This window comes from Hibiscus syriacus, unplaced genomic scaffold (assembly GCF_006381635.1).
Source record: "Hibiscus syriacus cultivar Baekdansim isolate YM2019G1 unplaced genomic scaffold, ASM638163v2 tig00003715_pilon, whole genome shotgun sequence".
NCBI lineage: Eukaryota > Viridiplantae > Streptophyta > Magnoliopsida > Malvales > Malvaceae > Hibiscus > Hibiscus syriacus.
The window spans coordinates 730,203-744,546 of record NW_024061980.1 but is presented as its reverse complement, the minus strand read 5'-3'; the positions used below and the strand labels follow the sequence as shown (position 1 = coordinate 744,546).

The window sequence follows — 14,344 nt, the reverse complement described above, 5'->3', positions numbered from 1 at the left end:
AACCCTTTCTTCATTAACCCCCACGAGGAGAAGTTTTGATCCACGTGTCAACCTCCTATTCGTTTTTGGCATTGATTCTAAGACGTTAATGTTACGGTGGGTTTTTTCCTTTATCGCCATTCGGGATTCTCATCGACCGCGAAAGTTCAAAAAACAGCAAAGAACTCGGAAGCAATAGCATAAAATAAAATGACGTGTCCCGTTTTTAAAAAATGTAATTTATTATTCACAATAAATTCTCATCTTCTCCTCTCTTGTATTTCTCTGTGTTAGTTCTCTTCACATCCTTCATTTCTCTCTCTTTTACGTTTCGTTTCATTTACTTCAAAATCAAAGAACTCAAAGCGTCTCCGGTACGATCTTTCCTCTGTTTTCATTTTTTTTATTCTTCGCTCTTTAGCGGTGCCTTTTTTTTTGCGATTTGTAGTCGTTTCCATCTTCGTTTTCATTTGAATATGTATTTTGTTAATGTTTATTAGGTCCTCTTTTTTGGTTGTTCAGATATGTGATGAAAAGAAATGAATTTTTTTTTGAATTTCTCAGAAATTGTAAACGGTTTTGTGAGAGACTGTAAAAATTTCGGATACATTTTATTAGTTGAAAACTGGGTATTAACAGAATAACTTAATTCAGCTTACTGCTTTTCGGCGTGCTTGCTTGAGGACCTTGTAAATAATATCCAGATTTCTTTAAGGAAATATTAACCTGTGACTAATGGAACTCGTTAAGGGGATATACTTTAATTTTTGCCCAACTAAGTAAAAGTAAAATGATAAATAAATGCTCCTGGTGTCTATAGGTAGTGGTTAAGCGGATCCTTTGTTTAATTATATTTGTCTTCCTCATTTCGGTGAAACATGTCAATGGGGAAATTGGATACCAAAATTTAGGACTGTTACAATTTATTTATGAAAATAGGTTAGAAAAAAACTGAGATTTTTTGTTGTTGCTGCAGAGTTTGTGGAGATAGTATGAACGTGATGGCAATGCAAGAACTGATAAATGACAAAAAAAAACTAACTAGTTTTAGGTGTTTATTGATGGTTTGAAAGGGGATTGTCTTCTACATAGCATTTTATCCTACACAAATTCAGTTTTTCAGGCATTTGAAGCAGATGGGATGAACGGGTTTGATAATATAGGTTTTGGAGCAATATGGCTATTGCTGGTCTAAACAATGTTTCTGTGCTTGGAAATTCCTTCCTAAGGGAGTCTCAGTCTCAAACACCAAGAACTTGGGGAAATGGTAGCACCCGGGCATCCTCACTCCTGCAGATGTGGCGGGAGCTTGAAGATGAGCATGTGGTGAGTCATGCTCAAGAGAGGGCAAGTGAAAGAATTCTCCAACCAAGGAGTGATGACCTCTCTGTGACTGATCTTTCTGATAGTCGAAATAGTGAACATAGTGGTGTTTCAGATGATGTGAGTGAGAGTGAGAATGAGTTTAGACAACGGTTGCCAGATCAATTTGGATTGCAGAATGGGAATGGGGATTCAAATAATCTTAATTGTGAACAGTCGTCTGGTTTGGGGGAGGTTGAAAGGGAAAGGGTAAGGCAAATTTTTCGGGAGTGGATGAACAGTGGTGGCAGGGACCATACATCTAATATTTCCCGTAGAAACAACAGTTCAAGAGTTCAGTGGCTTGGAGAAACTGAGCAAGAGAGGGTCAGAATTATAAGGGAGTGGATGCAAATGAACAGTCAGCAGAGAGGTGCTTGTGTTGATAGTAGAGAAGAGCAAGCTGCTGATGTTGGTGGTCAAATTGAACGAGTTCTTGATGGATTGGTGGTTAAACAGAATGAAGGCCGGACTGAGCTTGTGCGAAGGGGAATTCGTAAATTATGTGGTCGACAGGTCCTGCTTGATATGCTTAAAAATGCTGAAAGAGAAAGGCAGACTGAGCTCCAGGGCTTGTTGGAGCATCGAGCTGTATCAAATTTTGCCCATCGCAACCGCATTCAGGTAGATGCATGTAAAGTGTAGCCATTTTTAGGAGGCTATTGTCTTTATTTGTTCGCATGCTGTCCATGTTCTTCCAAATTTGCTAGTAAAGACACCTTGCTCCCATATTTAAGGTAGATGCTTATTTGGTAATTTCGGTGTTATAGATTCACATAATGGAGATGCATCTTACGCGTTTTTGCGGGCTATAGGGAATGTTCTCTAGCACAAAGTATACATGCAATGAGGTTCTCAGTTGCCTTCAATTTTCCCGTGTAGCTTAAAAGTCATTCTTTTAAGCATACTATTTTCTCTAACTAAATGTTTAATTATTGATTTATTCTTCCCTGTTAAAACTCTTGAAAGTAACTTTATTACACTTACGACATTCATACAAAAAGAGAGTCCCTATACATGCTAACCAGTGTAGATATTAAATGCAAGAAAGAATACTGATTTTGAATCAAGAGCTAAATTAAGATCATATGTCATGTAGGGAATGCTAGCATATTTGTCTCAATAGTTTTCCCTTTTTAAATCTTCCTATTTGACTGATGCTTACCATTGGTAGCATGCTGCTTGTTCTGATAATTAAATGCTCAGCAGATAATAGTTTATAACTCTAAAAAGCAATTAGGCTACGTATTACATATTTACATTAATTATTGTCTGCTAAAATTCTTGCATAAATCTCAACAGTGTTTATGGATCATCTATAAATGTCATTGTTTTTTAACTTTGAAGGCAACTGTAGTGGTTAGCTTGCGATGGTAGCTTCAAATTGAGTGACTTAACGCGTCCTAATGCTAATTGTTAACCTTTTGAGTTTCTTACCGTCTTCATTTTGGCATTAAACCAAACATGGATTGCTTTTATTGCCACTCACTTATTTCCATATGTCTTGTTTTTTTTAATGCAGTCATTGCTGAGGGGTAGATTCCTGAGAAATGGCAGAATGGGTGAACGTAACAGATCTACCTCTGTTGCAGCCAGCGAAATAGGCTTATTGAGACAAAAACAGACTGTATATGGTCTAAGGTTCTTTATTCTTTTTTTCTTATAAACAGCAGAGCCTTTTATTCAGATAACTTTATCTGATGCTGTATTCTGAGACAATTTCACTCTTTTTGCTTCCAGTTAACGTCTTTCATAGACTTTGTTTTATCAGAACTTCAAGCAATCAATTTTTTTTTTTTTTTTTTGTAAATTGTATTTAGTTTGTCCAGCAAAGCAGTATCTCTAATTTCTCTCTGATGCTTATTCACCTCATCTTCATTAAATCAAAGATGCGTTCAGAAGAATGAATTTGAAACTAGGGATTTAGATCTCAATTTGGACTGGGAGTTTTCACTAAAACTTAAAATAGTATACCTCCCATCTGGTTCAAATAATTCATCAAGATTTTTGCGACAAAAAGCTTCTTGGTAACATTGAAGTTGTGGAAACTAGTGATACTCTTGGTAACGTATTGATCAATGTGATGATGTGGTTGAGACTGTAAATGCTGGTACTTTGCACGACTTGACTCTTGAGTTAATTATTCAATTTTTCACATAAAGACCTGATGAACTTAGCATGTTAAGATATGACGCATTGGCGTGGCTCCTTGATTGTGACTTGGAGTTCAGGTTTTCAACTTTCAATTCATAAAAACGGCTTTTTGCGGAGCAGGGCGAAGCCTCCTGCATCTCCCCTCCCCATACCTTGCATATTACTGAGCTTTGTGTACCAGGCTTCCCTTTCTCAAGCACAACATTGGTATAAGCAAAACAGCTACGTGAAGTTGCAATTATTTGGTAGTGCATATGCATTTCAACGATCATGTCTAAATTTGCAGTACCGGCTTGTTGTGGTCCTATGTTTTTATCTTGAGGTACTCTTTTCCTCCTTCCGCTATCTCTAGATGTACCCCCCATGTATGTCTATGGATATGAAGGGGGTTTTTAACTAGACCTCCAATTCATATCAGATTTTTTTTTGAAATGTTTCCTTCTTTTCCTCATAGTGGATAGTTGGTTGGCTGGTCTAAACTTGGGACCTTTCTGAAAAAGCTTGATTGTATTTGCTTTGAGAAACTTTTTGGATGCTTTTTTGGTGGAAGTTGCAATGTTGAATTGAAATGATGTCATAACATTTATCCATTATATTTACGCGATACCTTGTTTACCATTCAATTGTAATATTTTGCAACCACTGCCTTTGTTTCAGGGAAGGGTTTTTCTCCAGACTGGATAATTCTGGTTCTGGTCCTGCGAGCAGTAATCAATCTGATACATCATCTAATGCTGATTCCAGTGCTAATAGAAATGAGCAAAATCAACTAAGTAACTCGATGGAAATCACAGATGGAATAAATGAAAACCCTGAACATGAGAATGTGCAAACAAATAACCAAAGGTTGCTGGAGGGTAGAACTGATTTAGATGATGATGTTGTTGAAGATATAAATTGGCAGAAAACCTCTGCTCGGGTAGAAGAGTGGCGGGAACGAGTTACTGCGAGTGTTGCTAGAGACTGGCAGTGGTCTTTCAGTGATGAGTTCAATGAGAACAGAGATGCTAGTGGAGAAATCTTGGATGGCGACTGGCAAGGAAATCTTGCTAATGAGTCTTCCCTTGGAACTTTGGCGAATGAGGCTGGAGAACATAATAATATACAAGAAGCTGGTTCAACTTCTTATGAACATTCTTCCCAAGATGGTGGAAGAAATGGGACCTATGGGTTAATGAATGATTTACAAAATTTGCAAAGGAATCCAGTAGCACAGATTAATGAGCAAGAATCTGCTTCACAAGTTGAACAATGGCAGGAGGATAAGGAAACTGTGGAAGCTGACTGGCAGGAAGCTAGAGTCGAGTATAATGAATTCATGGATGGTAATGAAGAAGCCTCTGACATGCATCATGATGGAGGCTTCCACGAATCTACGTGGGATTGGTTGGAGGGATCTTACAATCTAGAACCTGTTACCATCGGCAGAACTGATACATTTTATTTTCCTGATGATGAGAATGTACACAGTACGGAACTGAGGGAACTGTTAAGCAGGTATGGATTTTATTTACTGTTGGGCTCTTCTGATTAATTTTTTCTTACCCATGTTACTTTCAATACTGTAGGAGAAGTGTGTCTAATCTTCTTCATAGTGGTTTCCGTGAGAGTCTTGATCAGTTGATACAATCTTATGTGGAAAGGCACAATCATGCTTCTGTTGATTGGGAGCTAAATGGAACGTCTCCTCCTGCGTCTGTTGAGCAAGATATGGAGCAGCAAAGTGGCGATCAGGATGCTGAGACTGCACTTGCTCTTCCTTCAGCCAGGATGCCACCTATGCAACCACTCTGGGACCAGGATTCACACCATTATGATTGGGTGCCACATGATGCGCATCAATGCTTCGGTATTGTATGTCATTTCTTATTTGCAATTTTATTCTGTTCTAGATTATCTTATGAAAAGTTGATTAATCTATTATCTTATTGTTTTAGATACTTCTGGCCAAGATCCATTATTTTTATGGAAGAGTATTGTTCATTTGTCTATTACAATATTTAATATAAAGCTGTTATTTGATACGTCAAAGATAATGATCAAGTAATAGCCTTAGTGAAACCTATATCAAGCTTCTTCACTTGGTCTCCATTTTAATTGTGCTGCTAATTTGGTGCAGGAGTGGGAGATTGTTAATGATTTGAGGATAGACATGGCCAGGCTGCAGCAAAGGATGAATAATATGCAGAGGATGCTGGAGGCCTGCATGGATATTCAACTCGAGTTACAGCGGTCAATAAGACAAGAAGTTTCTGCTGCCCTTAACCGTTCTGCTGGTTCACAAGGTTTTCTTTTCTTTCCGTATCAGCTCACCTGGTTGTATTTCCTTCGGGGTTACTGCGGGGAAGTGCATATTCCTAAAGAGACATATTTAAGAAATTGAACTGCATATTTTTCTTAGTAACGAAATATAATTTTCTTGTTCTAATGAAAGCTGAAATTTTCTTATGCTGGATTTGTTCGTCATGTTTGTTAATCATCGTGATGTTCTGCTACAGGGATGATAGATGACAACTTGCCCAAGGATGTGTCTAACTGGGACAATGTCAGGAAAGGAATTTGTTGTATATGCTGCGAAGGCAATATTGATTCCTTACTGTACAGGTAAATCTTCAAAATTTATCTCAAGTTAGGCCGTTAATTTTTTTGTTTTCCTCATTCCTGTGTTATATTGTTACCAGATGTGGGCACATGTGCACATGCTCAAAATGTGCTAATGAGCTGGTCCATGGTGAAGGAAAATGTCCAATGTGTCGGGCACCGGTAGTCGAGGTCATCCGTGCTTACTCAATCCTTTAAGATCAAAAGTATTTATATATCTAATAAAAAGAACCAAAAGAAAAGTAGAAAACCCATAGAAAAATTTCATTTTTTTAAAGCTGGATCATTCCAGGTATATTATTTTCCCTTCTCTCATTTCATTATTTCCGCCTCTCTTGGGTCCCTTAAGCAGCCGTGATTTGATGAGTACATAAATTGAGGGCATGATTGAAACAGAAAACCCAACTTGTTGAAATCATTATATATTACTAATTTGAGTGTAAAATCATCAATTATAATTTATGCAATGATTGTTGGACTGTATTTTCTTATTTTTGAGGTTTTAGTCTATCTTTACGGTTTTGTTTTCTGGGAAAAATGCTTCAGTAGAGAAGGATGGTCCTTGCCGTTCACTGTACTATCATTTCTGTTAAATTACCATAATTTCTGTTAAATTGATGATGTGACAATATTAAAAAAAAGATTAATATTTAGTTTTACCCTTAAACTATTACTAAAACATTAAGCAAGTTCTTATACAATAATTTTATATCTAATTTATCCTAAAAACTTTTTAATTTCTATTTTTTTTTCAAATAACCACCACTACCACCACCATATTCCTCCCCTTCCCACCTCATCAGCTCCCAAACCTAGAAAAATATCTGCACTGCATTGAAGTTTATCACCAAAGCGATGCCGCAGAGTTTGTTAGAGATGAATCTCCTAATTCTTCAACAAGTGCTACTATTAATGAGCTTAATATTGATGCGGTTCCACCTTTGAAGACTTATTCTAGAGGGAAATTGAAAACAAACGCCCTTGACAAGGAGCAAATTATGGAAGACCAATTCCGACTTTCTCAACAACTTGGATTACATGCTTCCCACGACCTACACGTCACTGAAGATGAATCACAACCACCGTCTGTCTCCTACATATATTAAGCTGATTTCTAGGGATTTAATTTTATTTTTCAGCAAATAAGAGTCCAAACTATTTATTATATATAGGCTGGGATTTATTCTTAAGAAACGGTGAATTATTTTCTTTGAATCTAGATTAGTTTATTAATTGCAATAGTGTTAATATTCTTAATCACTACACTTAACAAAAATTATCGCTCTTTTTTCATCATTTCATCTCTTCTAAAATTCGATTTCTATCATTTTAATATTTGAATCAGGTTTGATTCTAAATGACGAAAACTCGTAACATCGTTTTCCATGACCAACAGGTCAATCCTCTAATTGATCCAAACAAATCAACCTCACAATCCGACAATTAAAATAACGACTCCATTGCCAACTTGCATCAATTTCTTTTCGGCTCAATATCATTAATAAGTTGCGGGCACATGCAGCGGCTCTTAAAACAGGAGCCAATAATGCATAACATTTAGACTCTGTTCCAAAGTTACCTAATAGAGGCAAGGCTAAGGAAAGTTCCACTAATACAAGAGAGCCTTAAAGATTCACATGATCAGAGGTTGAAGAAAATGTTTTTAACAGTCCATGGCCACATCAAATTTTTAAGGACGTCTGCGTACGAAGATGAATTTTTCAAAATTTGAGGGTAGAGATACCCGAGGGTGGATTCTTAAAGCAGAAAACATTTTCGCTACCATCAGACAACAGATGAATTGAAGGTGGACATACCTGTAATTTATCTAGAAGATGATGCACTAGACTTATTCTTATGGCTCAACAATGAACGGACCTTAGTTTGTTTTTGGATGAATTAGTTAAGATGTTTCAAGAAAATTACAATCCTGACGAGTTTCAAAATTCAGATGAATACTTAATGCGATGTCCGACAAATAGGTCAAAACATTGTTTGTTGGGCATTTTCCTTCATGGGTTACGAGATTACCTTAAAGCTGATGTAAGCATACACAAATCATGTTTCGTGCATCATGCTATGAGTTTGGCTATGAAATTTGAGTCCAAACCAAATCGAAACAATACGATCAAAGGATCTAGAAGAAAATTGAATACAAAATGCACGTAACAAGCAGTGTATTATGGTGATCAAGTCCAACTTCCTCAACTACATTCTTCCCACAACCTACACACCACTGAAGATGAATTACAACTACATGATGCGTGAAAGATGAATTTGATGGAAAATAAACGAGTATTAGTAATTTTCCTATAACCAGATTAGTGAAAATGCGAAATAAAAGTGAAAAAATAATACCCGAAATTGATAACGGAGTTCAGCCAATTGTGCCTACGTCTCCGGACTGTTGCAGATCTTTTACTAAGAGAGAAAATTTATAGGTGTTTACAAAACACCCACTAATCACAAGAAAACTCTCTAGTATTGGGAGAAAGAAATGATTTGGGATTTTGGGATGATTTTGAAGCTAAATGGGCTAGGGTATTTATAGTTGAAGCGTAGGGACTAATATTGTAATTACCCTAAAAAATACAATGGCTAAATGTATGATTTATCCATTACCATTTTCAACAAATGCTGCATCATTCGGTGCCTAATATTTTTTTTCCAACAATATCATCTAGCCGCCCATGATTGTTGCCCAATTTGTTGAAAAACTCCCCCTTTTTTGGCTTACGTTCAACAATCTCCCACTTGAAGACTGATTTTAATCTTTCTTCACACCTTGATCAATGCAGCATCATTTCTGGTCCTGTTATTCTAGCATGCCAACTGAAGCTGAACACAACTTTAGTTTGTTCGTGGTCACCATCTTTGTCAACATGTCTGCCGGATTTTGAGCTCCACTAATCTTTTCAAGTTTCGAAATCCCACCTTCCAGAAGAGACCGAATAAAATGATACCGTAATTGTATGTGCTTCATCCTGGAATGAAAAGAAGGATTATTTGTTAGATGGATAGCATTTTGACTGTCGTAATACAATACATTGTTTTCTTGTTTCTTGCCTAACTATTCCAAGAAACTTTGGAGTCAAACCGTCTCCTTGCTGGCTTCCGTAACAACGACATATTCTGCTTCAATTGTGGAGAGAGCAACTATCTTCTATAGTTGAGAAACCCAACTCACTGCAGTTCCTCCTAGAGTATAGACATACCCTATAATGCTCCTTCTGATGTCAACATTTCCGGCTAAGTCAGCATCTACATAGTCTGTCAGTATCGTATCTCCTCCTTTGAAACAAAATGCTTTGTTGTGGTACCTCGCAGATATCTGAGGATCCATTTGACAGCTTCCCAGTGTACATTTCCTGGATTATTCATGTACATGCTAACAGCTCCCACTGCATGAGCAATATCTAGTCTGGTACAAACCATGGCATACATTAGACTTCCAATTGCTGAGGCGTACAACACCTTCACCATGTGTGCACGTTCTTCCTCCGTCTTTGGTGATTATTTTTTGGAGAGTCTAAAATGAACACCTAAAGGTGTACTTACTGGTTTAACATCTTGCATGTTGAACCTGGAGAGTACTTTGTTGATGTACTCAGCCTGTGATAACATCAAAGTCCCCGGCTTTGTGTCTCTCTTGATCTTCATCATAAGAATTTGCTTTGCAGCACCCAGATCTTTCATAGCAAACTACTTCGACAATTTTTGCTTCAAGTTTATAATCTCTTGCATGTTTGAGCCTGCAACGAGCATGTCATCAACATACAACAATAAAATAATGAAGCTGTTGTCGAACCTCTTGATGTAGCAACAATGATCTGCTTGACATCTGGTAAAACCACTGCTACTCATGAAGTTATCGAACTTCTTGTACCACTGTCTAGGAGCTTGTTTTAAACCATACAAGCTCTTCTTCAACCTGCATACCAGGTTTTTCTTGCCTGCCTCTATGAAGCCTTCTGGCTGCCTCATATAGATTTCTTCCTCCGAATCACCGTGAAGGAAAGCTGTCTTTACATCTAACTGCTCAAGATGTAAATTCTCTGCAGCTACAATTTTCAACATCAGCCTGATTGTAGACAGTTTTACGACTGAATAGAAAATTTCATTGTAATCAATACCTTATTTTTGCTGAAAACCTTTGACAACCAATCTTGCTTTGTAGCGTTTGCTCCCATCATGCTCTTCTTTGATCCTGTAAATCCACTTGTTGTGGAGCGCTTTCTTGCCTGGTGGTAATTCAGCTAATTCTCACGTCTGATTTGACATAAGTGGGTCCATCTCATCTTTCATGGAAGACTCTCACTTGACTGAATCCTCCATTTGCATTGCTTCATCATAGCACTCTAGTTCACCATTGTCAGACAACAACAAGTAGTGCAAAGAAGGCGAATAACGTTGGGTTGGTTTAGGAATTCTGGAAGATCGTCTCAGTTCTGGTGTGCCTAGTTCTTCTTGAACTGCTTCAGGATTGACCTGAACATCATTTCCAGAAATCTCCTCAAACTCAGCAAATTCCTTTGTTTTAGCTTCGGTATTTGAGCTACTTGATTCTATGGTTGACTTATTTTTGTACATCACATTCTCATTGAAAATGACGTCTCTGCTTCTGATGATCTTTCGATTTTTGTAGTCCCATAACCGGTAACCGAACTCATCGCCACCATAACTAACAAAGACGTATTTGTTGGACTTGGCGTCAAGTTTGCTTCTTTCAGCAGGATTTATGTGTACATAAGAAATACAACCAAACACTCTTAAGTGTGAAAGGTTTATTTCTTTCTTGCTCCAAACTTCCTCTGGTATTCTTTCATCCAAAGGAACCGAGGGCCCATGATTGATCAGGTAAACTGCAGTGTTGATAGCTTCAGCCCATAGAAATTTGGACAATCCGACATGTATCCTCATGCTTCTGGCACGTTCATTCAGAGTTCTGTTCATGCGCTCTTCTACGCCATTCTGTTGCAGTGTCATAGGAGCTGTTGTCTCCATCTTGATCCCATTGATTGCGCAGAAATCTTTGAATCTCCTATTTCTGTACTCTCCTCTATTATCAGACCTCAACCGCTTCACTTTCAAACCAGTCTCATTTTCCACCATAGCCTTCCATTTTCTGAAGGTATCAAAGACTTCTAATTTCTTCTTCAGAAAATAAACCCACACCTTCCTCGTAGAATCATCGATGAAGGTGACATAATATAATGAGCCTACAAGAGATGGATCTGGAGATGGTCCCCATACATCAGTATGAACCAACTCTAACTTTTCTACCTTGGGTGTCTAGTCAATCTTTGCAAAACTGACTTTCTTTTGTTTTCCAAAGATGCAATCCTCACATAGTCCGACATTTACATTCTTTTGATCCGGCAGCTTCCCTTTTGACAAAAGTGTCTTCATCACTTTCTCGCTCATATGGCCAAACCTTTGGTGCCATAGGTTTGATTTTCCATCAGCATCTGCTACTGCAATGATATTCTCTAAATTTGAGGTTATATAGAGAGTACCAGTCTTCTTACCACGAGCAATGACGAGTGCTCCTTTGGTAATCTTCCATTCACAGCCTGAAAAGGTTGTGCTATATCATTCTCCATCAATATGTCCTAAAGAAATCAAATTTCTTTTGAGGCCAAGAATATGTCTTACTCATTTCAGCGTCTAGGTGGTCTAGTTTGGCAACTTTAATCGGACGTCTCCTTTTCTGACGATCTTCAAGGTTTCATCATCAACTAGATGAACCTTCCCAAAATCACAACTGCCATAGTTCTCCATGATTTCTCGACATGCGGTGGAGTGGAAAGATGCCCCTGAATCCAAGATCCATGATTCAATCGGACTGTTGACGCTTAGAATCATAGCATCACCTGTCTCCTCTGTCACGTTGGCAGATTCCTATGCGTCAGTATCTTTCTTCGGTGCTCGGCAATCTCTTTTAAAGTGACCCTTCTTGCCACAATTATAACAGGTATAATATTTCTTTCCCGTTCTTGATTTTCCCGTTCTGGATTTGGATCTGCCACGATTTGAATTTCTCTCTGAAGTTCTCCCTCTAGACTCCGTGTGCAAGACTGAGGAGGTTGATGCTTCACCCGATTCTCTTCGTTGAATTTCTTCACTCAATACCAGATACCGAACATCGTTGAATTTTAATTTGATGTTTCCTGACGAGCTGCTGACTGTTGTAACAGTAGTATTCCAACTGTCTGGTAGAGATGATAAGAGAATTAAAGCTCGAACTTCAACATCGAATTCAATTTTCACGGAACTCAACTGGGTTGTGATTGTGTTGAGTTCATTTAGGTGTTGAGCCACCGATGCCCCTTCCGCCATCCGCAAAATGAATAATCGCCTCATCAGATGATCTTTTTTGAGGCTGATGGCTTCTCATACATACTGGAGAGAGCCGCCATAAGACCCGCCGTGATCTTTTCCTTTGCTATGTTGAAAGCAACATTTCGGGACAACGTCAGTCGGATAACTCCGAGGGCTTGTCTATTGAGAAGAGCTCAGTCTTCATTCTTCATGCCCTTTGGTTGCTTTCTTGAGAGAGGTTGATATAGATTTTTCTGGTACAAAAAATCTTCAATCTGCATCTTCCAAAAGCCAAAGTTCGCACCATCGAACTTTTCAATTTTCACATTCCCTTGGTCTGCAGCCATCGCTTCCACTTGAATCTGGCTTCGTTTGGATCGTTTCCGACAATTCTTACGAACCACTTTGTATTAGAACATCTCTGTCGACAAACTCGTAAAATTTTTACTATTCACAAAATTTACTATTCACAAAATTTACTATTCACACGAATAGTAATGAATAGTAACCTCACAAAAAATTGATAAAATTCACAATCAAAAGCTCTGATACAGTTGTTGGGAAATAAACGAGTACTAGTAATTTTTCTATAACCAAATTAGTGAAAATGCGAAATAAAAGTGAAAAATAATACTCGAAATTGATAACGGAGTTTAGCCAATTGTGCCTACGTCTCTAGACTGCTGCAGATCTTTTACTAAGAGAGAAAATTTATAGGTGTGAATTCTAAACCATAAACCATAAATCCTAAACCATATATATATATATATATATATATATATATAAACTATATAATATTTTAATATTTTAATATTTTAAATGGACGATGATTATCATCTGTTTCTCTTTGGAAAAATAAAATTAGTTTGTGAATTCAATTCAATTAGAAAAAGAATTATGTGAAATATGTGGGTGAATCTCATTGGTTGGATGGATAACCCACGGATTGGCATTTATGATTCAGTCATCGAACGGCTGACATTGTATCTTGCAGTCCTCAGCAATAACAGTGAAAAGCCGCTTAAAAGAATGGATATTATTGGTCGTTTTCCATCGCCCACGGATCAGACATTTGATAAAATCTTAGTCGTCCATACCTCAATTAGCTACGGTTCAGATTTACCCATTTAAAATCTTAAGTAAAAAGAATTTTTTAATTTTTGGGAATTTCGGGTCTAGCGGGAAGATTTAGTGCCCAATGGATTGGGTTAATTAGGCCCTCAATCCTTCATCAATTAGAATTTTTTATTTTATTATTTAATTTTTGAGTTTTTTCATTTTAGTCACGGTTTAATTGTAAATCATTTATTGAATTTTTCATTCAATACAATTTAGTCATGTATATATAATTCTAATTATTTTTAATTTTATCTTCTTTCTTTAATGTACATAATTATTAAATGTTAATGTTAATTTTAGAATCTTTTATTTTAGTCACTTATGTTTAATGATATATATATATATATATATATATATATATATTATATAGTTTATACATACTATACATAGCTTATATATACATGTAGCTACATATATAGTTCAAGGTTTAGGGTTTAAAGTTTAAGACTTAAGGATTAATTTAGGGTTTAAAATTTAGGTTTAGAATTTAGGGTTTAAAGTTTGGGTTTGGATTTGGGTTTAGGGTTTTTTATAAACTATATATTTTATTAATTTATATAGTTTATGCATATTGTTTCTATACATTATATAAGTAATTTACTTTATATGGTTTATATATATAGTATACATAGTTTATACATACATGTACTATAAGTTACATATATAGTTTACATGTATACATATATTATAAGTTACATATATTAACTATTGTTTATAGACTTAGGGTTTTTATAAACTATATAATTTATTACTTTATATAGTTTATGCATAGTATTTCTTTATATATATATATATATATATATTACTT

General features: G+C 36.6%; 1 protein-coding gene across 1 annotated transcript; it reads left to right on the top strand.

Moving 5' to 3' along the window:
• The first annotated feature begins 221 nt into the window (after positions 1-221).
• Positions 222-6,578, top strand: LOC120180060. The gene is made up of 8 exons (XM_039185488.1): positions 222-353; positions 956-1,965; positions 2,864-2,982; positions 4,153-4,992; positions 5,064-5,349; positions 5,615-5,780; positions 5,994-6,099; positions 6,177-6,578. Exons 2-8 carry the CDS (start codon positions 1,156-1,158, stop codon positions 6,292-6,294), a joined length of 2,445 nt encoding a protein of 814 aa, XP_039041419.1. The 5' UTR covers positions 222-353; positions 956-1,155; the 3' UTR covers positions 6,295-6,578.
• Positions 6,579-14,344: the final 7,766 nt, after the last annotated feature.